Below are 21,965 nucleotides of genomic sequence, written 5' to 3' on the forward strand. Positions count from 1 at the left end.
TTTATCTGAAATACCTAACATTTCAGCTCTTCAAATCCCAACACTGCATTTTCTTAAAACAGGTCTCTATTATGTGTTAAACACATCAAATAGAGTAATTCAGTCTCATCATCTAAATTCAGTGTTGTGATAGCTGAATGAAATTGGGGCAAGCTAGCTAAAAAGGTAATAGAGGCTTTTCATACAGGCAGCATGCGAAATGCATCAGTGCTTTTCTTTCTTCAGGAATAAAAAAAAGGTCTTTTTTTTCCCAGTGAGCTTATGTTACTGAGTCCAAGACCATTGCTATGGTCTACAGGCCAGGACTTCCAGAAGCACTTAGCAAGGTTAGGGCTTTATTGGGGTAGCTAGAACCTGATCTGTGTGGGCAAGAGAGATGGGGGACAGTGGGGAAGAGAAATCACCTCAATCCTTAGGCCAGTGGCTTAACCAAGGGCTTAGCAGTTTTCTCTGATCCAGTTCAGGCATTCCACATTTTATGGTTGTTTTCAAAACTGTTGTTTTTTAACACAGTGGCAAAAAAGGCCACTGTACAATTCACATTGGAATGAAGTTGACAATGTGGGTATGGTTCACCCAATTCAAGAAAAAAACAGTTGTTTTCCTCTAGAGAATGCAGTTCTTATGTCCACCCCACATAAACTGTACATTAAAAGAAAAATCCTAACAAGTGCATCAATAAATGTGTAAGGTACAACATGAAATAGATCACTTCTGGAAATCTCTGGGAAAACAGTACATTCAGCGTGCTCTCACGGTCCTTCTAGCATGGCCCAGCCTTGGTATTTCTCTTTTGAAACCATCCAATAAGCAGCGCTTTTACCCCCTCTCCTTATAGACAGAGACCTGTGGTTCCAGACAACTGGAACCACCAGGACTGCACACAAGGTCTGTGGTGGAACAGCAGCCTGAGCTCCTGGGAAGGCGCCAGCCCTGCAACCTGCGAGGCAGCAGCGATGCTGAGCAGGGATGGACGCACAGGCAGTGTTCAGTCAGCACATTTTTCCTGCAGGCCCAAGGGCAGCCCTGTGTGCTGGGGCTGGAATGCTGCCCACGGATGGCAGCCGGGTAATGAGGCCGGCACTCCCAGCACACAAACACTGCAGGGAATGCCAAGTATCTTGTGATGCACGGCCCACAATTTTCCTAGGTTGCTTTCTTATGCAACGCACTCGGCCTCTTGTCTATAAGCAAATGGATATTTTCAGGTGGGCATGCAGAGAATGTCTACAAGAACAATATCTTGTTAACAACATTCCCGAGTTCCATAGTCACATGTATTTGAGGATTTCAACCTGTCAAGAGTTCTAGAAACTAAAATTTCCAGTGCTAAACTTCCAGTGCTCCTGAGAGCAGATGAGGTAGATAAAGGCTTTTTCACAAGGTCAGAAATATGGAGGTAATAAGCAAAGTTACTTTCCCAAAACCACAGGACTCATCAGATGGCAAACTAATTAAACCCTAATCCAGCAAAGCCCTTACTGCGTATGAAATTTACAGCATGTGAATAATGACAATGAAATCAAATACTTAACCTGACCCACATTCTTAAGAAAATTACTAAACAGCATATGCCACACTACTTGATGCAAATCCAAACTAATGTGGATACCAGTATTTATCTAACCACGAGAAAACAGCTCAGTGTCAGCTGCTTTGCCCTGCTCCACTGCCTCATGTCCTAAATTGGGTTTTTTTTCAGGAATCTCCCTTCTGTATTGCCACATGTGGCTCAGATGTCATTTAAGCTTTTAAAAGCTGGTATCAACTTAGTGCAAATTAAGGAGGCTGCCTTCTTCTGTCAGCAAGGTACAACCTAACTGCCTCTCTGGATCCCTCATGTCAGATGAACAGTCCCAATTCTAATAATTGGGAGATGAGTGGTTCCTGCACTGACAGCTCAGCTCTGTGTGAGCCCATCAGAAAGGCTGGCTATGAAACCAAATGTAATACAGCTACCTGGACTCTTTTTCTCACATCTCCATTGTGAAAGCTGAAACCACAGGGATTCCACAAGGTCATCATAAAGTGCCCTCCTACTCATGATATGGATGAACCCACACACCTATTGCACTCAAAACTTATATTCACTACAATACGTTTATCATAATGCCCGCTCACACCTGCCCTGGGCTGGGCAGGTCCTGCTTTCTCCAGGGGCGCGGAGCAGAGCCGGCAGCAGGCTCCTCGGGGCGAGCTGCAAGCCCTGACATACCTGAGGGGAGGCTGCCAGGGCGGCGAGGGGCTGAGGCGGGCGCGGAGAGGGGAGAGGGAGGCAGCGAGGCGGGAACTGAGGAGCCGAGGCGGGCGCTGAGGGGTGAGGCGGGAAATGAGGGGTGAGGGACCCGCTGAGGGGAGCGCCCCGGGCCCGCGGCGGGCGCTGAGGGGTGAGGCGGGAAATGAGGGGTGAGGGACCCGCTGAGGGGAGCGCCCCGGGCCCGCGGCGGGCGCTGAGGGGTGAGGCGGGAAATGAGGGGTGAGGGACCCGCTGAGGGGAGCGCCCCGGGCCCGCGGCGGGCGCTGAGGGCGGGGGCGGGGGCGGAGCGGGCGCGCTTGCGGAGCCCGGCGGCCGCGCATGTACCGCGCGGTGATTGCCCGGCGAGTGCGGCGGGGCGGGCCGGGCCGGGTCGCCTCCCGCCCGCTTTCCTCCCTCCCTCCTTCCCTCCCTCCCTCCCTCCCTCCCTCCACCGCTCCCCCGCCGCCGCCTCGCCTCCCGGCCTCCCTGATGCCGAGGGATGGATAGAGCGGCTGCCCTGCGAGCCGCCGGCATGCTGGAGAGGAAGGAGCGGAGCGGCGGCGAGGCGGCGGGGCCGCGGGGCTTGCCGGCAGTGCGGAGCACGCTGCAGCAGTGCGGGCTGCTGCAGGACCTCATCGACATCTCGCTCTCCAACCTGCGCGGGCTCCGCACCAAGTGCGCCGCGTCCAACGACCTCACGCAGCAGGAGATCCGCACGCTGGAGGTACGGCACGGGCTGGCAGCCGCGGGCGCCGCAGCGGGGCCGCGCCCGGGGCCTGCCGCTGCCCGCCGCCCTGTCCCCTCGGCACCGGGGCCGCGCCGCGCCCGCTCCTTCTCCCGCGGGCCGAGCGGTGTTGGCGGGGGTAGCGGCGCCCCGGCCCCGCCGCGGAGCTGTCAGCGGGCTCGGTGCTCCCGGCGCGGCGCGAGGCTCCCCGCCATGGAAGCCGCGGAGCGGAGCGCGGTGCCGGCGGAGCGCGGACAGGTGCGGGGCAGCCCCGCGGGTGCCCCGGGTGCCGGGCGGGTGCGCGGGAGCTCCGTGAGGCCGTGCTCCGCCGCCCCGCCGCGCCCTGGGGCCTGTGCCGGGCTCCCGCGTCCCTGTGGAGCGGGATGCGATGTGAGGCGCGGAGCAGAGGTGACTCGAGGCTCCCTGGCAGGAGGTGCGTCCCCACACCGCTGTCCTGACGAGCTGGGAAGACTCCCGTTTGCCTCAGGTCCTTGGTGCTTGCTCCTGATGGCTCCTGCCCTCTGCTCCAGGCCTGTCTCTCTATCCCTGGCTCAGTTTCACTGATCTAATCTGATCCTCCTTTTCTCTCTGTTGCTGTGGCTCAAACAGCATCATGGGCCGGGCTGGAGAGATGTTCTGCTGTTTAGAAAGATTATATGCAATTCTTCAAGCACAAAACATGTGCTGTTGTGATGCTCTCAAAGAAGCGCTGAATCTGTACAAAAGTCTGCATAAGTATTTAGAAAGGGAAAGTAGATGTATGTTTCCTTACTTCATTTGACCTTTAGATACTTAAATAACATTTCCTTTTACCTTATGTGCAGGTAGTTTTGCTCTAAGCAAACAATCCTCTCCTGTCCCTTTCTTTGATTCAAGTTTGATGTAAATGCTAAGGCTCCTCTTCTCTACCTGGTGGTGGAGACTGTGGAGCTGGATAGAGCACTGGGCTTTTTTAGGAAGAAAGATCATCACAACATTGTAACTGTAATAAACCTACATGCTGAAATATCCATCACATGAGAAATTAAGGTTGGGAAGAAAACTGTGAAACAATAGGTGGTAGGTAGCTTTTGGCACAACCTCGTGGCAATCTATCGTTCTTCCTTTATTCTTTCTCTGACATTTTTTGTGTTTTTGTTTGGTTGGGTGGTTTGTTTTGTGGGGTGTTTTGTTATGGTTGGTTCTTTTCTTTCCCCCAAATTTATAGTGCTGTTCTTCCTCCTGTCACCTCCAAATAGCATTCAAAAGGCTATTCTCTGTGAAACAATATTTGTATAGCCTTTTGGCAGCCCTACTGATGGCCTTTTTGATGCCCAAACAATGTCAATCAGCATCATTTCGGAAAATGATCATCACTATTTTTCTAGCGGACCTTTTCTAAAAGAAAACGTTTATTCACAAGGTATAAAGGCCTTCTATCATCTTGAGGCTCTTCTTAAAGCAACAAAAGCTGTTTGTAGTGATAGTTCTTGAGTGTGTGCACGCAATCCTCTTCAAACAAATGGGTGCCACATTGACTGATGATCATAAAATTTATGATTAGAAGAAAATCCCTTTGATGTACAGTCCAATATGTGATTTCTCTGGGAGTTCAACCAAGTGCTGGATCTCTGCCCACATGTGGAGCTGTGGGCATGGGTACAGATTCCGTGTTCTTTGCACTGTTCAATTGCATGTACCAAAATACATGTCAGGCATAGCCTGAGTCTTGTGCTTGACTGTGCCAGGCTGCAGTCACAGAGCCAGGCTGCAGGAGCTTAGGGTCTGTGCTTCCCCAAGCTGTCATTGCTCATGGTGCACCCTAGGGAGGTGGGCCCAGAGCTGTCTCAGGTACCAGGTGGGGTTCCTGTGCCCTGATTCCCGTGCCAGCAGTGCCACTGTGGCCGTGTGCCTCTGCCTGTGAGGTAGTGTCAGCACAGACACGAGCTCTGGTCCTGCAGGGAGCCGAGTACTGCTGGGTGGACTGCGTAGGCAGCTCCTGATGAGTCCAGAACGGAGCTGGCAGCTGGGAGCTCGGAGATCTCCAGGGCCTGCTGTGCTTCCCTGGTGGCCTCAATGAGTCACCAAATGGCTCTGTGGGTCATGATTAGTGGCTACTGGTGGTGCAGTGCTGTGAACCACATCTGTACTGTGCGTCTGTCCTGAACTGCGAGCTCATCTAGGCTGGGGCTGAACCCTCACAGGGCTTTTTTTCTGTGCAAAGACTTCAGAGGAAAAAGAATTACAAAAACTTAGTACCGTTAGTATAACTGGTAAACTGTGTAGTGAAGGTACAGAACAGACAGCAGTGCATGCTCGTGGCTGTTTCTGATCCCAAGGTGAGCACAGCCCTGAAGTTCTGAAAGTAGTTGTAAGGTGAATGGAATCTACAGCCTAACACAGCAGTGCAAACTCATCTAAATGCTTGTGTTATTTTTCACATAGACGCACTGGTGGTCCTTTTGCCAGGGCTTCCCTCTGTGCCTCAGGTGGCTGTAACGTATGGCACATGATTCATCATGTGTATGTCGCCAGGTCAAGAACACCAACCTAACCAAGGGCACTTGGGCTCATACTTAGCTCCCTCCCATTTACTGCAGTGCTTTAAGTCCTTCCTCGTTCCTCTTGCTTGTAAGGTGTTCTCAAAATACAGCACATGGTAGATAAGGATTTCAAACTGGACCTTGGCAGGTACAGATAAGCACTCACGGTGGCTCAGAAGAGTGCAGGGAGAACTGAGATACAGGAAGGAGGGGAAAGAAAGGGCTGTGGGAATTGCTTGCAAAGGATGTGTTGAGTGTAATGTGTTATGTGAGCTGACCCTGTTTCACATGTTGGAAGGCCGTTTCTTAGAAGGGCAGGGAGTTTCCCTGTCGTGGAAAGTAGGTTCTGTTAGTTTGGTTATTAGCAGACGGGGTTCTTTGACGCCACAAGGTCTGCTTTGGGTTTTTTAAGTTTTATATGTACTGCCCGATAAGTGCTTGAGTGTTTTTCTTTTTACCCAGTGCTGGTCTGTGCTTTCAGTTCTGTCTTAGCAGGTTTACTCACTTCTCAAGTTGACTACAAAACTGAAATGGAAAATAATGGTAATTTTGACCCATATGTAAGAGAGTGAAAAATGTCTTGCCAGATAGTGAGCATCCAGTGTTGTTCAAAGCATCCTTGGAAAGAAATAGCTCTGTCAGACTTTACCTCTGTCCTTACACTAATCCCTTGTATGACTCAAATTGGTTTTGCAATGTTAGAAACATATTATTTTTAGCTGTATTTCTTTGCGAAAGCAGTATCTTTCTGGATTCATTTCCCTGGCTGGGAAACTGCTGGTGGGACTAGACATCTGTAGTGAAGCACATCCAACTTCCAACCGCAGCTCAAGCCAGTCTGCTGGAGGTGAGAAGGAGAACACAGCTGCAGGTGCTGGCAGCAGGAAAGGTTCCTGTGGTTTCTCAGCTGGTTTGGTGAGCTGTGGGAATCCCCAGACTAAGTGGGACACCTTCCCCCAGCCCCCCTACTTTTGACTGCAGCAAAGGTGAGGCAGGAAGGCTGAACTGCGAGACCTAGAGTGGATTTAGACTGCAGGTGTATTTGCTTTCTAACTGGGTTCTTTCCTCAGAAGAGCTGACTACAGTGGCTCTGGCACGGCAGCTGCCTCCAAACTGGTTATGGTGGGAGTGTAGGGGTGAGGCAGTAGCACACATTCTGCCTGCTCTTTGGGAAAGCTGTCCTCCTGGCTCTCTGGCCAGACTAGATCTGTGGTAGAGACACTCCTGGCCCTGTGTGCAAAGATCAGTTTGGCTTCTGCCTCAGGAATGTCCTCTGTTCAGCACCTTCAGCAAACAGAGCACCAGATCAGAAAGCCTGACTCCAGCTGTGCCACAAATAAGTCAGTCTACTCTCCACAAATCAGTTGTTCACAGTGGCTGAATGGTACCTGTGGATTAAATCTGTTTGAACTTGCTTGAGCATTATCTCAATTCATTTGGCAATTTGTCTAGAAAAGGCTTATCTTACCAAGCAATCTCTGAGCAGAAACAAACACTTTGAAAATGGGGGAAGGCATGAGAGGAGAGGAAGAGGGATTGTAATAGTTCACACTTGCAGACTGGAAGTTGGGCATGTGGTATGCATAAGGGTAGGACAACTGTGTTTGTGAATTGGAAGTAGTGGGAGTAGTGAATTTTTCAGGCCAAACTGCAACCTGTAGCCACATGTTTATGAGCTTTGTTCAGCTGAAAAGACTTCCTTTCCCAGCAGGTCTTATGTAAGAGAAGAAGAAAGTCTCTTACTTCATCTTACTTTTTGCATATATGTAACACATTTGTTTTACTTGAAGTATCTTGTGTTTTTGTAGGACTCTTTTCTTAAGTTTGTGCACTTCATGTACAAAGTAGTCTTCAACAGAGATTCTGTTTGACTTCAAAGGAGGGAAGACCATATATGATTATCTAGTCTGCAGACTTCATTTTTCCTTTGTGACAGTTATGATCAGAATTTCCACATCATAATGGAATTTAGCACATCTAATGTTGACACAAAAACTCAGCAGCAGTGTTTTCACTTACCTGGAGTTCCCAGGACAAGCTCTGGTGAGCAGGTTATCATCAGTATGAAGATAGGACAAGGGACTCTTCACTTTTCTGTCAAGCTCTGTGTGCTTCTTGCCTTGGGTTGGGTTCCATGGTGCACTGATTCGGAAGCAAGAAATGAAATGTCAGAGTAAGGCTCTGTGCTGTCTTTGCCTTTCTGAGGCTGCCTGTGTGGTCGCTCGATTCTGGTGACACAGCATTATTCCTGCTCATCTCCTGCAGCCAGCTTGGAGACCCTCCCAGCCCTGGAGCTGCAGTGCAGGAGCTCAGCAGAGCCTGGCTGGGAGCTCTGTCTGTCCATGCCTGCACACAGCGACAGGAACCCACAGCCTGCAGTGCCACACGAGCCTCAGTCTCTGCATACGACTTCTGACCTTTGTTGCATGCACAGAACTGATCTAATCGGGGAAGTAGCCAAGCTGAGCCCCAGCTGTGTCCAGCTGAACTCCTGGTTGTGACCAAGCTTGCCCAGATCCCACCTGTGCAGAACTTGGGCTGCTACTCCAGTTAAAATGCTGTGAACTGCATTTTACCCAAGGAAAGCCCCGATTGGTGTTCCAGCTGCACGGTAGAGACAGATGTACAGCTATGAGTCAGCACGGGGTACACAAATTTATCACCTGGTTTGGTCATAAATAGGAACACTTAACAAAGAAGTCATGTGACATACCAAATTATTTAGGGAATAGTTTCGCTTACAGTGATATTTCCAACTGAGACAGTGCAGTCTGTCAGATGCTTGAGGGATAAACCCTCACCTTTCTGTTAAGGTTAATATTTCTTACCCTTATTTTCAGCTTAGAGGGTTTTTTTTCTTTTTTAAATAAAAGGAAAATGGTACTGAAAGCAAGCCTGGATATCTCCCACTGCTTGGGGGCTTGGAGAATATATTGACTGGATTACTGCTGTGGTGAAAGGCACACAGTCATGTATGGATGATCCTGACTCAGCCAGCTCTCAGACTTCTCTCCCTGCTCATTTCTCACTCCTGTGGAGCAATCCCACACAGTCGACACTGCCAGCAGCACAGAGTTGCCACAGCAGGTGAATCTGGGGGACAGAGGCTCTCTGAATCTGGAAACACACCTGCTCCAAAAGAAACGGGGAATTCTTCCAACACATGACTTGTGTGCGGTGGTGCATGGAAGTGTCGTGGGCATTCCTGCTTCTTGGTGGGGGTCTGCACCTAGTCAGAGTAGCACATGATTAGGAAACAGTTTGGCATTCTGGCTTAGCTTTTCCTGCAGCCAGTCCTCATTGTCATAGCTCCAGAATCTAGAACAGGATCAGTCCCCAGTTAAGCTAGTTAAACTCTGCCTTGCTTGTAAGGTGAGACAACTGGGAAGCACCAAAGTTTACAGGTAGTCAGAGAGGCCTTTTGCTTTAAGCCAGAGCTGCACAGAGCTCCTGTGCCGCCTACGGATCCCAGAGACGTGTCCCAGCCAGCCCTGCTCCCACTGCACAGCTCCAAGGACATGAGGTAATCACTGCTGCAGCTGTGGTGTTCACTTGTACCTGTGCTAGGTGACAGTCACCTGTTCTGTGTCCTCGTTGTAAACCTGCTTTTCGCACGACCTGTTTAAAATGAACCCTGGAGCATTCCTGAGGTGGAAACTCAAACCTTAGCTTAGGCCATGCTCTTGGGGCTTGAGGGAATCACAGCTCAGGCTGATCACAGGTGTCTGGTGTTCCTCCGGCTCTAAGTGCAGCACAGGGGGCTGAAGTCTGAGCTGTTGGGGTTGGAGGTAGATGGAAGATCCAAATCTCATTGGACTTACACACCTGAGCTCAAGATTGTTCAAAATCTGTCATTAAAGTTAAAATATAGTTGTCATTTCTGTATGTATTCCAAAGTGAGCAGAGGCCAGGTCTTTCATTCCTTTTCTGCTTAGTGACAACATCCAGTTGGTTCTGAGTGCATCTTGGGGAAGCAGGTAAGGATCACAGGACATTTAAGCAGCAGAGTAAGGAATCATGCTTTGGTCGGGGCTATGGAGTGCCCCTGATAGGATGATTAGTAGTTATCCCACATGGAAGAGCTCTAATAGCAGAGGCTGTGAGCTGCTCTTTAGAGCAGTAATTAACGTGGCACTGAGGAATGCTGCTGGGATGCAGCAGATCCAGGCTCTGATCTGGTCTGATCTGATGCTGCCAGAACAGGTCATTGACCCCAGTGTTTAGCACGCAGCCAGGAGCCTCAGGGCTGGGGCCTTGGAAATCTTCAGAAGCCTCTTGCAGTGAGTTTAGCACCCTCCTGCTCAGTTCTGCTCTCCTTAAATGCTTCTAAAATGTGGGTTTGTTGATTTATCAAAGAACTTTCACTTCTGTTTGAAGCAATCTAAATTTGGAAAGGAAGTCTTCAGCTCCTCATTGTTGCTGTGTATGGGTTATTGTTGAGGCCTGCAGGTTCCAGTGTGAGGTTTTATTTTTAGTTATTAGTGATGTTGAATAAACTGAAGAGAAGAAATAATTAGTAGGTTTTACAGCTTGAGAACTACAGATTGATTTTTGGTCATCATCACTAAAAGACATTGCTAGGAGAGATACTGGGCTTGTCAGTAAGTGTGGCCACGGGGAGACATATGTCCATGCCCGTCATGCTGCCTACAGTGCTCTTGGAGAACCTCTCCAGACCTGGTTCCTACCATTTTTCTAGCAACATTTTTCTTCTTCCAGAGCAGTTTTTTCCTTTTATTTCTAGAGTAAGCTAGAGGACTAAATCCTGCTTTAAAATACAGTTATGTAGCTCCTCTGAAATAAGCTGAAGTAGGGAGATTTTGTTTTTGAAAGCTTCCTGACTTTTTTGTATGTCTCCTTAAGAACTGTTCTTCATCTGCCAAGCAAAACATCTCAGGCCTTTTGTCTTTATGAGCAAAACTGAAACTTTCCACAAAGTAAAACATTTCTTACGAAGTCTTCTAACTTTAATTTCCCATAATTTCTATAGAGACAGGTCTGAGTGGCTCAGGCCAGCATCAGCTAGTAGAATGAAACTCTCTGAGTGCAGATCAGATGAAGTGTTTTTTCCCCTCATTTTAGTGAATTCTGGAAGCTATGCCCTTGTCTATCCTCCCTTGTTTTAAGGAAACAATTGACTAAACCCCACAGGTGTTGTTCTGAGGAGACTAATCTGCTTGGGCAGTTTTGCACAGGCCTTCAGCCTTCTCCCTTTGGAAGAAGGAAGGTTGCAGGTTTTTCTTTCCTTTTTCCTGTGAAACACAAGGGTGTCCAGAATGGCTCTGGAAGAGCCAATGTGAGCACAAACACCAAAGACTCTTAGCATTTGTTCACACAGCTAAGCTGGGACAGGTCCCAGAGCAGATCTCAAAGGGCTTGTCAGCCCCACTCATATTCAGACAGGATATTATGTGTGTTGAAACTGGTTTGGTCTTGCTTTGTGGGTCAAGTATAGTATTTGTAGAACCACTGGCTGACTGCTAAAGGCCTGATTTAAGCACTGCTGTATTGGTACATTTTGTCTGGATATAACAAGACAGAGTTTCTGTGGGATGCCTCTCCATGCAGCCTAAATTCCTGAGCCATTTGCAGTCATGGCTATGGACTGGAGTGGAATCTGTGGAAACTCATGTTTGGAAGGGGAAAGGAAAGCTACTGTGATCTGGGTCTTTAGCTATTGCACTGAAACACTGGCTGGGTTTGTGCTGAGACTGCATTTGTAGGAAATGCAGTCCTACTTTGGGAGATGTTTTCTGTAGTGATGCTGAATGTACCTCTGTAGCAGTAATTACCTGTTTACCTCTCACTAAGTGGGCCTTATCAGTTCTCACCTGCCAGTCTGTAACTGGAGGGGTAGCTGACTTAGCAAGAGCTAACTGAACACTTCTGCTAGGATGACATTAATGTTTAGTTTTAAATTCTTGTGGAAACTAGATCTACAACACCATTGTGCTGCCAAGGCAGGTTCCAGTTCCATTGATGTGTTCTTTCCTTATTTTTTTCTACTGTGCTATTCAAATTGCTTCAGTTGCCAAGAATAACTAGTTTGGGGTTTGAGGCGAAGAGCTTTGCAGCGAATGGACACCTGGCAACATAAGATTTCAAACTGAAGGCAGTGGCAGCCCTGCTGTCAGTGCAGTGAGCAGGGAGTGTTCTGGCAGCAGATGCAGTGGTGATGCAGCTCTGAGCTGGAGTCCACAGGAGTGTCTGGGGGTTCCTTGCAGCTCCTCTCTGCAGTCAGTCCAGCTGCTCTTCTAGTGAAGGGGCAGATCCTGCCTCTAGCGTTTTATTAACAGATTTTTTAGTGTCCTTTTGAACTGTTGTGCAAAAACAGGACGTGTTTCTCACTGTTAGAGACTACTGCTGTACACCAGAAGAGCTCTGAGCTCGCAGGGGAGCTTACAGAGACACCCATGCTCGTTTCTAGCCTTCTTCCTTATGCTAACATAGCCAGGACTAGCTAAATCCTACTAGGTTTAACCTGCATCCTCTTTCCAGTTCTCTTAATGCAAAATGCTTCTGGTTCTTCATCTTTGCTAGGCAGGGCTCCACGATGTCCCTGCTGCCCAGTGCCTCCTGCCTGTGCCTGCAGTGGCTGTGTCCTGCCTGTCCCCACTTTGCGGTGTCTCTCCAGCTGCTCAGCTCTGCCTCAGGCTTTGTCCTCTGGCCCCAGCGCTGTGACAGCCTCTCCAAGGCCCCACAGACATGGCCTGACTCAGCAATTTTCGCAGTTCTGGCTTGATCTTTCCTGCAGCTGTAAAACCAAGGTGCAGGGGGGAAGGGGAAACACATGAGGAAACACATGGTCTGATCCCTGCCTCTCCCTTTCACTCCTCGTGGACCCTCTACATAAATAGGCTGGCTCAGCCCTTTTGGTCTTCCTGTATTCCTGACACGAGGAGCCTGGTGTGAGGTCTCTGCCATCGCAGGCATGGCCCCTTTATACTGCAAAGAATAAAGTCTCCACATTCAGGCTGTATTTTACAGGGTGGGTTAGCAGCATGGTCTGTCAGCTTCCCTGACAGAGCCTCAGTGGTGTGGGAACAGCATCAGTGAGCTCTGCAAGTCTCTGCATTGCTAGAATTCTTTAGAGTTCTTCTAAGTGCTGAGCCTTCAGCCTCTTCATGCAAGTAGCTGTGGCTTTGAGAGTTATCTCACCTCAAACTCTGGGAGAGAGAACATGGGAAAGTTGGAGAGCTACCCTGATGCATGAGGGATTTTGAAATTTATCAGTAAGAAACACTCATTTCTTTGGGAAAAATAACTTTGAGAGGTTTTCCTCTAAGATGTCCTGGTGCCACCTCTTTGCAGGGAGAGCGTGGTGTGGTTCCTGTGCTGCTGTGCAGGCCCTTGCCAAGCTGTCTGAGGATAAGACTTCCTAAAGCACATGACCTTCCTGCCCTGAAAGGACAGGCATTCTGGGAAGGGCACTTTGCGAGTTCACCTGCATGGCAGCAGTTGTGGGACCTGCCAAGGAGAGGGTCGAGTTTGGCAGTGCTAATTTCTGAGGTGTTGAAATAGTCGAACAACTTCCCCCTGCCCAGTCCCAGTATGACTGACTGCAAACAGAGCAGAGCTTCTGGGAGGTCGGGGTAGGTACCATGGCACAGCTTTGATCTCAGGTAGCTGCACCAGAATCACATTTAATTACTTTTCGGTATTCCCAGCCTGGAAGTCCCAGGACTCCCCTACCTGCTGGCTGCTGCTCAGCACTAAAACACACAGCAACCACCTTCTAACCTCTTCACTTAAGACATGAGGTGCCCAAATGCTGCCTGTGGGGACAGCCAGTGCTCTTGCTGTGCCTGCAGTGCCCAAAGGCAGGATGAGGGAGTAACCTCCAGAGCAGCCAGGTGGAGATCACCACAACTCAGTGCAGATGAAGGTGCCTTCCTCAAAATTATTTTCCCATGTTCCAATGAGCTTCTGCTTGCCATCTGCCCTTCACACAGTCATCATATCATGTCTGTTCTTTAAAAGACAATTCAATTAGATCTTCTTTCAGTAGGTTTTAATCAAGTGTTATGGGGTTGCTGGTGAATTATTTACAGCCATATCACTTGATGGAACACTTGGTCTGCTAAAGGTATCATGTAAGTGACATCTGTAGCAAAGAGTAGAGCTGGCTTTGACTGAGGACCCCACTTACGTTCCTTGGGGCTGTCCAGTTGACATCAGATGAATGTCGGGTTATGTGAGCCCACTTTCCTTTACAGGAGTAGCAATTGAATGTGACTGTACTGAAAACAAGGGAGTTGAAGCAGTTTAAAACTAGGGTAAGAGCTGAATTTAGCTCTAGTCTCTGCTGGCTCAGTTCTTTTATAAGTGCCTTTCAAGGTTGAATACCTTGAACAGCATGGCCTTGACCCTCACTTGAAGCTCCAGCTATTTAAACACAAGTACTGTTGTACTGTCTTCAGACTTGGTCTGATGTTAAAGTTAGTGTGTTTTGACTGAGCAGGGGAGTAAAACACAACACTCATATAGCAAAGAATAACCATCTGAGAAAGTGGATATTTTTAAAACACAGCGGGATTCTTTTTCTGCCTTATTTCACCTGACCCTTAAGTTGGTAGAAATTCTACAGTTATAAGACAACCTTTCTTTTTTAATCTTGTTGAATGCGTGTTTCAGCCACATTGCTCTTTTGCTAGTTCAGCTCCCATTCTGCGTGAGAGAGCCCCAGCATGAGGCTGCCATCCGTCCAAGTATACCTGGAAGTTTACAGCAATAACTGTTCGGCTCCCTCGTAGCATCTAGAACCAACACTTAAATGTTTTTCTCCCTTTTGAGCCATGTATGTGGCAAGAAATGTATTATATGATGGTCTCATCCATAACATGCAAATGCTGCTAACCATGGCCTAAATAATACTTACTGTTGGTATAAAGATTTAATTTGCTCACACCTATCTCTGTGCCACCAAAATGATTACAGGAATACTTTAAAGTCCAATTACTCTTAAACTCTTTCTCTGAATTTTGAAGTGCTTGAACCTTTTCCTGGGGCTGAGAGTGAACTACTAGTACAGCTGGCAATCAAGAACTGTAGGTAGGAAAGCGCCCCTACCATGCCCAACCCATGTGTTCTTTCAGTGGGTAAGTGCAGTTGTTTGACTTTAGGAATGATGTACAGGGAGGTCCTGGAAACCCCCCAAAAGACCATAGAGAATTTAGCAGGTCACTGTATCTCATTGGAGATCATTGTGTGTCATCAGCCTTTTGTGAAGGACAAGACTAATTTACAATTTAATTGTGTCAAAGTCCTGGATGTGTCAGCATGCTTCACAGGCTCTTCAGAAGGGACAATGGGGTGAGAAGTTGTGTACTCTGCAGTTCCCCCTGCCTAGCTCAACCCATGCTTTGATCCTTCCTCATTCTCCAGAACGACCAAAGACAAGGAAGGAGTTTTTAATGTTGGCAAGTGAAAGCTGAGTACCTTACAGTCTCATTGAGAGGAACTGAAAGCAGTCAGCCTAATCATGAGAGGGTTTTCTAACTTCTCTTGGCAAGTAGCAAGGGCAGACACATTTCAGAGAAAGTGCTTCTGGTCCTGATTTTATTTAGTGTTTGGGAGGGACATTGTGGAAGTTGGGATAAGAAGGGAATTAACTGCACCTTTATTGCACTGTAACTCTCACATTGCTGGGAGACAAAGGGAGCCTTAGCATTGCTTATCTGGGTTGGATATCTGGAGCACACAGCTGACAGGTTACCTGCAAGTCTCAAGGTTCAAGTTCAAGTGACACTGTACAGTAGTTGGCTTTATAGTGGTCCCTCTCAGCTGCTGTGGAACCCACAAGTGTTTTCCTCTCTCTGCCTGCCATTGCTGTTTGGTGGTTCCATATGGATCATGCCTGGTCCCAAGCCTTGGGCAGCTGCTGGGAGAGTCTTTACAGCAGAAGGTGCTGCTCCGTGTCACTGAGAGCCTTCCCCTCCCCCAGGGTGGGATATTCCTTGTGCTACGTGATCTAACCCAGAATGGCTGGGAACCGATGGTCCAGAGTTCACTTCCAGTTATTATTGTAGTAGGGAGTCAGGCTAGATCGAGGTACTCATTTCCAGCACAGAACATATACCCTTTGAAAGCATAAACAACCTCTAGGTCAGTTTTACTTAGCTTCATACACAAGGCTTTCTGCTAAACAGGAAGAGCAAGCAGGAGCTGAAGCACTGCAAGAAGCTGGTTCAGCACTCATCCATACTGGACTAAGTAAGGTCCCTTTCAGTGGAAAGAGGTATACATGGAGGACTAAGCTCTAAAGCAGCAGTGGAAACTCCCTGTTTTTGTCTTTTGAGCTGGTCATCTTAAGTGCAATGCCTTTTTTCTCTTTATCTAGGATCCTACAGAAGCCCTTCATAGACAGGATCTAGGATAGCTTTGGAGGCAGGCACTTTCAGAAGTTGTTGCGGTCTGTTAGAGAGACTGGAGATGAAAGGGGCTGAGCTAGGTGAATCATTACCCTCAGAATTGTAGTGTTGGGGAACCATGCCTGGTGTTTGTGCAGACCCAACAGCAGCAATCTGTGTGTAACTACAGCCAGGATGGGAGCACCAAGTTAGTAGCAGTAAAGCCTCCCTCAGCTGTACTTTGCTGCATGCTAATACAGCTTTCTGTTAAGATTTGAGGCTGAAAAGACACCTTGCATAGCTCAGTATCTGTACTTGGAGATGAGCCTAACTTGTGGTGGCTGGGTCTCATTGCCCATTCCAGCTGGAATCTGTGCTGCCCTGGGAAACGGGGCTCAGGCAGCTCATGGAGCAAACTGGGGTCAGAGGCTGTTAAATTCAGAGTGCAGTAGGGCAGCACAGGCAGTGGGGAAGGGGAACCTCTGGGCTGGACAAACAGGTCACACAGGTTTCCAGACACTCTGTCCTACCTGAGCAGAGCTCCAAGGCTGCAGGAGCTGGATGCTTTCAGATAGAAGCAGCACCAGCACTTCGTAAGATAAAAGTTTAGCAGAGTTGAAGCTCCATCAAGTACTAGAGTATTTGAACTTAGTTTAGCAAGAATCCATCAGAATGGGCAGTAATCTGACTTCTTTGCAGTTAATAATTAAGTTCCTCCTACAAAGCACCACTGATATAATTAAGTTTAGTTTCTGACTCAAGATTAACAGCTTCACTTTGGTCCTTGCTATAGCCTTTCCTTTAGGGAGACACCAGCTCGGATATGAGGATATGACCATTTGTGCCCTCTTTAGGGAACAGAGGTCACGTCCTGCTCTGTTTCTGCAGAGGTGACTCCTACACTCTTGCTTTTCCTGTTGCCTCGCTCGCTCTGCCCGTGGCCCTGCAGAGTAGCAGGGGAGTAGGAAGGAAGAACTAGTCAAGCACAAAACCTCACTGAACAGCCACTGACCAGCAGCTTTAGAGCAGAGTAGAACACAGAGCTCATGTCAGTAATTTCAAAGCAAAATCAGGGAAAAGGCCATAAATAAAACCTTTCTGCAAACACCATCTTCTGTTTCACAGTCCTATATTTCGTGCCTCAGTGCCTGTACACAGTACTCTGGGAACATCCTCAAAAATTGGTGAGCAAACGGAAAATCTCTGATCCACTACATGGCAGAACATACCAAAGCTTTTCTTTTTCCCTCTTAAAATCTTGTGTTATAGGTTCAAAGCATTTTGAACAGAGTGGAGTTTAGTGTATTTTGTTCTTCCTGACAATCCCAAAATACAATCTCATAGCAGCTTGTTAAAATAAAGCTGTTTTGCTGTTTTAAAAGGGAGAATGTGGCAAGTTGCCACATTCCAGTTAAGCAATTTCCTACAGTTGACTTTTTTTAATGCATGTTTTTTTCAGCCATGTCCCTACTCTTGTTTTCACTGCAAGAAGCAAAAAAAAACCCCCAGACAAGACAGAAGCCCCCACCTCTGTATTAATGCTTGAAGCAAACTCCCCTTTCTGAGTTTCATCATGAGAACAGAACATGGAGCCTTGGCACAGGGGACTGTAGTGTATGTGGCAAGCTGGAATTTTTAAGAACCGTGGCTTTTTTTTTGGAAATAGCATTTTCCAGCATGGGGGTAGATTTGCCCTTTTTTCTTGTGGCAGCCCCCAGCAGCAGCTCAGCAGTAGCGTCGTTGGGAACCCTCCCTTAGAGACTCCAGGCTGTGCTGAGGAATGAGTGGGCAGTGGCTCTGCAGTTGGAGGCAGCGAGGCTCACTCCAAATGCCAGGTTCCTCCTTGCTGCAGGAGGGGAGCAGGACGTGCCTCGCTGAGTTCAGTGGGTGGATGCGTGTCCTGCGAAATTGGGGTTTGGCAGGTGCACGTAGAAACTGAGTAACTGATTTAAGAACATCTGCTGAGTAATTGAAAAGGAAGAGCAGGCAAGTCCTCAAGGTAGTGAGTAATGCTACAGCTTCCTATTTCTGGGTGACTGTGCTCAGTCCTCTCCCTTTCTCTTTTCAGCTGAAGAAAATGATTGGCAGTGGCTGTGCTGAAGAGGCAAGACTGGACATGCAGGGGCTTTGCAGGCAGGCCATGGAAATGGGCTCCAGAGCCTGAGGAGCAGCCTGGGCAGCCAGACTGCTTGTGTTGAGCTCCCAAATGCCTGTGTTTGTAACCCAACCCAGCACAGGGCTGAGCTGTACTGCTGGGGAAACAGGCAGCGCGGGCAGGACCTCGTCCTGCATTCGGGGAAATCAGGGCATCTGGAGGTTTCAGATAACTTCAGTCTTCTTTGAATGAGATCATGGCTGGAAAGCTAATAATAATCTGCTGCTGATTATTTGCACTTCCAAGATTATACTGTAAACAGTCTAGTTGAATTTATAAATTTCCTTTGCCAAAACACAAAAGAGAAATAAAACTATCTATGAAGGAAGGATGGAGGTAGAAAGGTTGTTTTTTTTCTTTTTGTGTAAGACATTTTTGGATTCAGAAGCTGGTTCTAAAGCAAGACTGCTGATGCTTAGGGAATCCTGCTATTTTGTTTGCTCATCTCATGATGGCTGAGCAGTGTAAGTTTTGCATCTGTGGAAATCCTCAGAGCAACTGAGCTGTGGAAGGACAGCTCATGTGCTCTATTTTCAAGCAAGCCAGATATTAGGAACGCTGAGTGTGGGCACTGACTTTGTGCCTGTGAGACAGGTAAGCAGCTGTCTGCAGCACTGCTGGATCCCTTAGCCATTTATAGGCCTTCACTGTGTTTCTGGCCTTGTTACTCTGGAGGAGTGTTAGAAAGAATTACTCCCAGTAGTGTTTTACATCACACCTGGCGGGAGGTGTCGTAGAGTAGCAATGGCATTTAGAGTCTTCCCCTGTACAGGTGTGGCATTGCAGCTTTCTACAGCATCCTCAGAATCCAGGGTTTTCAGTAATGCCAAACTTACCCATGTTCCTTTTGGAGAGATCAAGGTGAAATACTGTAAGCAAAAGGAGTCGGACAAACCCATGAGTGATCTTTGTGTAACGATGCAGAGCTGCCTGGCTGCAGTGAAAAATCTCAACTCTTGTGGCATGAATTTGTATCCAGCACTCAGAGCTGTCCGCTGGCAGGCAGAGAAGTACAACATAGAATCCCTTTGTGTTTCCCTTGCTCTTTAGGAGGGGAGTATTTCCATGACAGAGTAGCACACAGGCTATTACAATGGCTTTTTCTTTTCTCCTCAGCAGTTAGGGTTTTGTGTGTTTCTGGTCGCTGTGGCTCAGCACAGTGAGTCCCTCCTCTGGTCTGAGCAGGGGCAGCTGAAACCCTGAACCCAGAGACTGCTCAGCTTCTCTCCAGCACATAATCAGAGGAGATACTTTAAGACAAAAGGATGGATGTAACCCAGCACAAGGAATGCAAAGGGCTGATGAAGAAGTTTTCTGCAGAGTGTTTCCTAAAGAGCCTGTAGAGCATGAAAAGCAAAAAGAGAAATGGAATGAAAGCAAGCAAGTGTATAAATCACTCTTTAGAAATGTTTCTTACAGGCTGATGCCCTAGGATTTCTTCTGAATTGTGGAAGTGATGGCAAATGTGAGAACTTTGCTGCTCTAAAGGCCTTTTTCTAATCCCCAACTGGAGCAAAAAAGTCAGGCTCAGATTTTTCACAAATTCTGCATAAAATACTTTTTGGACACACAAGCAAAACGCTGGAACTCTGAACCGGCACATTTCCTTCCATTGTACATTTAATGTAGATTTTTATTAGAAGAATATGTTTTGACCACTTTAATTTGCTTCCATAGAATGCTTTGAAATGAGAAACTTGGTTTTAGCCAACTGTCACAATTCAGTTCTCTTAAATGAACAAAACCAAAGTAAAACCAACCCGAACCTCCTGTTCTGCTGAGGTACAGAGACAAATGTGCTGTGTGAAGTTTCTGTGGAAATTCACAAAAGTAATGGATATTGTACCTGCCTGAAAGATGCTGAGCTTAGAGCTTGTTATCTTTGTATTTGTGCTCTTTTTTTCAAGTGTTGATTAAAATCTTTCCAGGTTGCTGTATGATGCCAAGCTGTTGCAGAACTGTCTGGTGTATGGCCAATTGCTGCTTATCAGTCCCCTCTGTATTTTTCCTCATACAACTGTTACTGGGTCAGCAGCTGTACTTTTCTTCTGCTTTCTAAGTGAGCACAACATGGTTTAGGTGAAAGTCAGTCACAAGAAAAAATGTTCTTTTTTGGGGTGGGAATCTGGGTTCAGGTGCCTGCACTCTAAATCCTGTATTTGTATTTAATTAATGATGGAAACCCCACATGGTTGCTACGGGCAAATGTGAACCAGTAAGAGAGAGCCCCAAGGAGATTTTGGGAAAAACAAAATGTGAGCAGTGAGCCATGGCAGCTTTTTCACTCAGTGTCCGTGAAAAGAGAAATGCGACCCCAGTCCTTGCCAAAATAGCTCAGTTCTTTCTAGCAGAAACCCAATAATTGGGAGCATTTCAGAGAATACAGTTTCCTAGCTGAGATTTCCCAGGGTGCAGAGACAGAATGTCTTCAGCTCCAAGACCTGCAACCTGCTCTTACAGAGATTTAACACTTTTCTGCGTTAACCTCTTCCCCAAAACCCAGCCCAGCAGCAGTCTGGGGAACTGTGTGTGCCAGGGAGGAGGGGAAGGTGGAACTCTTGAAGTGCTGGAATAATTGAGTCAAACAAGCAGAGGATTTGATTTTGTTGTGTTTTGTTTCCTTCCCTTGGTCTGCTAATACGCCTGAGAACAAGCTGCTAAGCTGTCTCATTTCCCAGCCAGTACGTGAGGGAATGGTAGAGACTAGAGGTTTGTGCTTGTATTTTATTGAGGCTACAGAAATAGAAATGTGTAAGACAAAAGGGAGATGGTTGGGAAGGCAAGGGGAAGAAAAATGGGAAAAACCCTTTGGGATTAGGGACAGCATCCTGGGCAGTAAAATGCTCCATTGAAGGAGCTTGGTTCCTTCTGAGACCTCTCAGTTCTGTCCTGGGGAGTGTTCAGGCCTCATCCAAGGTGTTCCCCTTGGAGCTCACTGCCTGTGAAAGCTCAGGGTGCTCAGGACCTGGCAGAATGAGGCTTGCAATGAGGAAGGGGAAGTGCAGGGGACCTACAATTAGTCATTCTCTTCCTGACCTTGCTGAAGGAAGTGTCTGGCTTTATATTGTCTGCTGTAAACTCTCCTTTATTTAGGCTCTAAGTTTACACATGCACTGCTTGTTGGTGTCTTTATTTCCACTTCCTGCACCATCAGTTGAATATACCTGAGAGTTCTTTCAGAGATGTGTGAGAATGATTGGTGCCATCGTAAAAACTATGGAGGATATTCTCTTTAAAGGCATTTTAAGTGCCTGAGTGGTATTCTTCACAGCAGGGTGAATCCATTGGCCTGCTCAATGGCCATGCACCAACTCCAGGAGGGATGGGAAATGTGAACAGGTGTGTAGGGCAGTTTGGAGTAACAATATCCTTCAGGAGAGGCTTGGGGCAAGAGGAGGTTGCTGTGCTCTGTATGGAAACACAGCCAAGCCTGATGAAGCGTGGCTGAGGTGAAGAAGCTCCCTGGGTGCTGGAGAGCTGTGAGCTGAGAGGAGCAGAGCTGCAGATCTGATGTGGCAGCAGCAGGGCTGTGCTCAGCAAATGGCAAGTACAGTTCTTAGTCTTGCAGAATGCTCTCAGTCATTCTGTTACACTTGTGTGTCCTCGGGTTGCAAAGGAAGGAGGAAGGCTTTCATTTTCAGTCTTCAGTGGGTGTGAAGTCTCTGATCTTTAAGCAGAGGACTGTTCCTGTAGCTGCATTAGGCTCGGATGCCTCGCTGGGATGAAATCTTTGAAGAGAGTCATGTTATGAGGCTCAGGGAACTACTTGATTGTGCAGTTTCATCTTCCCACTCTTAGCTGGGAAGGCCTCAACTGAGTGTTTACAGCCTCAGTAGCTGGGATTGTGAAAAAGAGAGGAGGGGATAAGAAAAGGAGTGGTATGTGGCCTCCAAGTGACCCAGAAATGATGCTGTCTGCATCATCTGACAAAGCAGAAATAACATACTGTAGTGTTTGGGCAGTGGCTATTGTGTCAGCC

At 47.6% G+C, this 21,965-nt stretch overlaps 1 protein-coding gene across 1 annotated transcript in view; it reads left to right on the top strand.

Moving 5' to 3' along the window:
• Positions 1-2,676: 2,676 nt before the first annotated feature.
• KSR1 (kinase suppressor of ras 1) overlaps positions 2,677-21,965 on the top strand; it is a 50,458-nt gene continuing 31,169 nt past the window's right edge. Inside the window, exon 1 of the mRNA XM_069033038.1 lies at positions 2,677-2,960. Coding sequence (XP_068889139.1) covers positions 2,736-2,960 — 225 coding nt within the window. The 5' untranslated portion in view covers positions 2,677-2,735. The remainder of the gene's footprint in view (positions 2,961-21,965) is intronic.

The sequence above is a fragment of the Aphelocoma coerulescens genome, chromosome 19 (assembly GCF_041296385.1).
Source record: "Aphelocoma coerulescens isolate FSJ_1873_10779 chromosome 19, UR_Acoe_1.0, whole genome shotgun sequence".
Classification (NCBI taxonomy): Eukaryota; Metazoa; Chordata; class Aves; order Passeriformes; family Corvidae; genus Aphelocoma; species Aphelocoma coerulescens.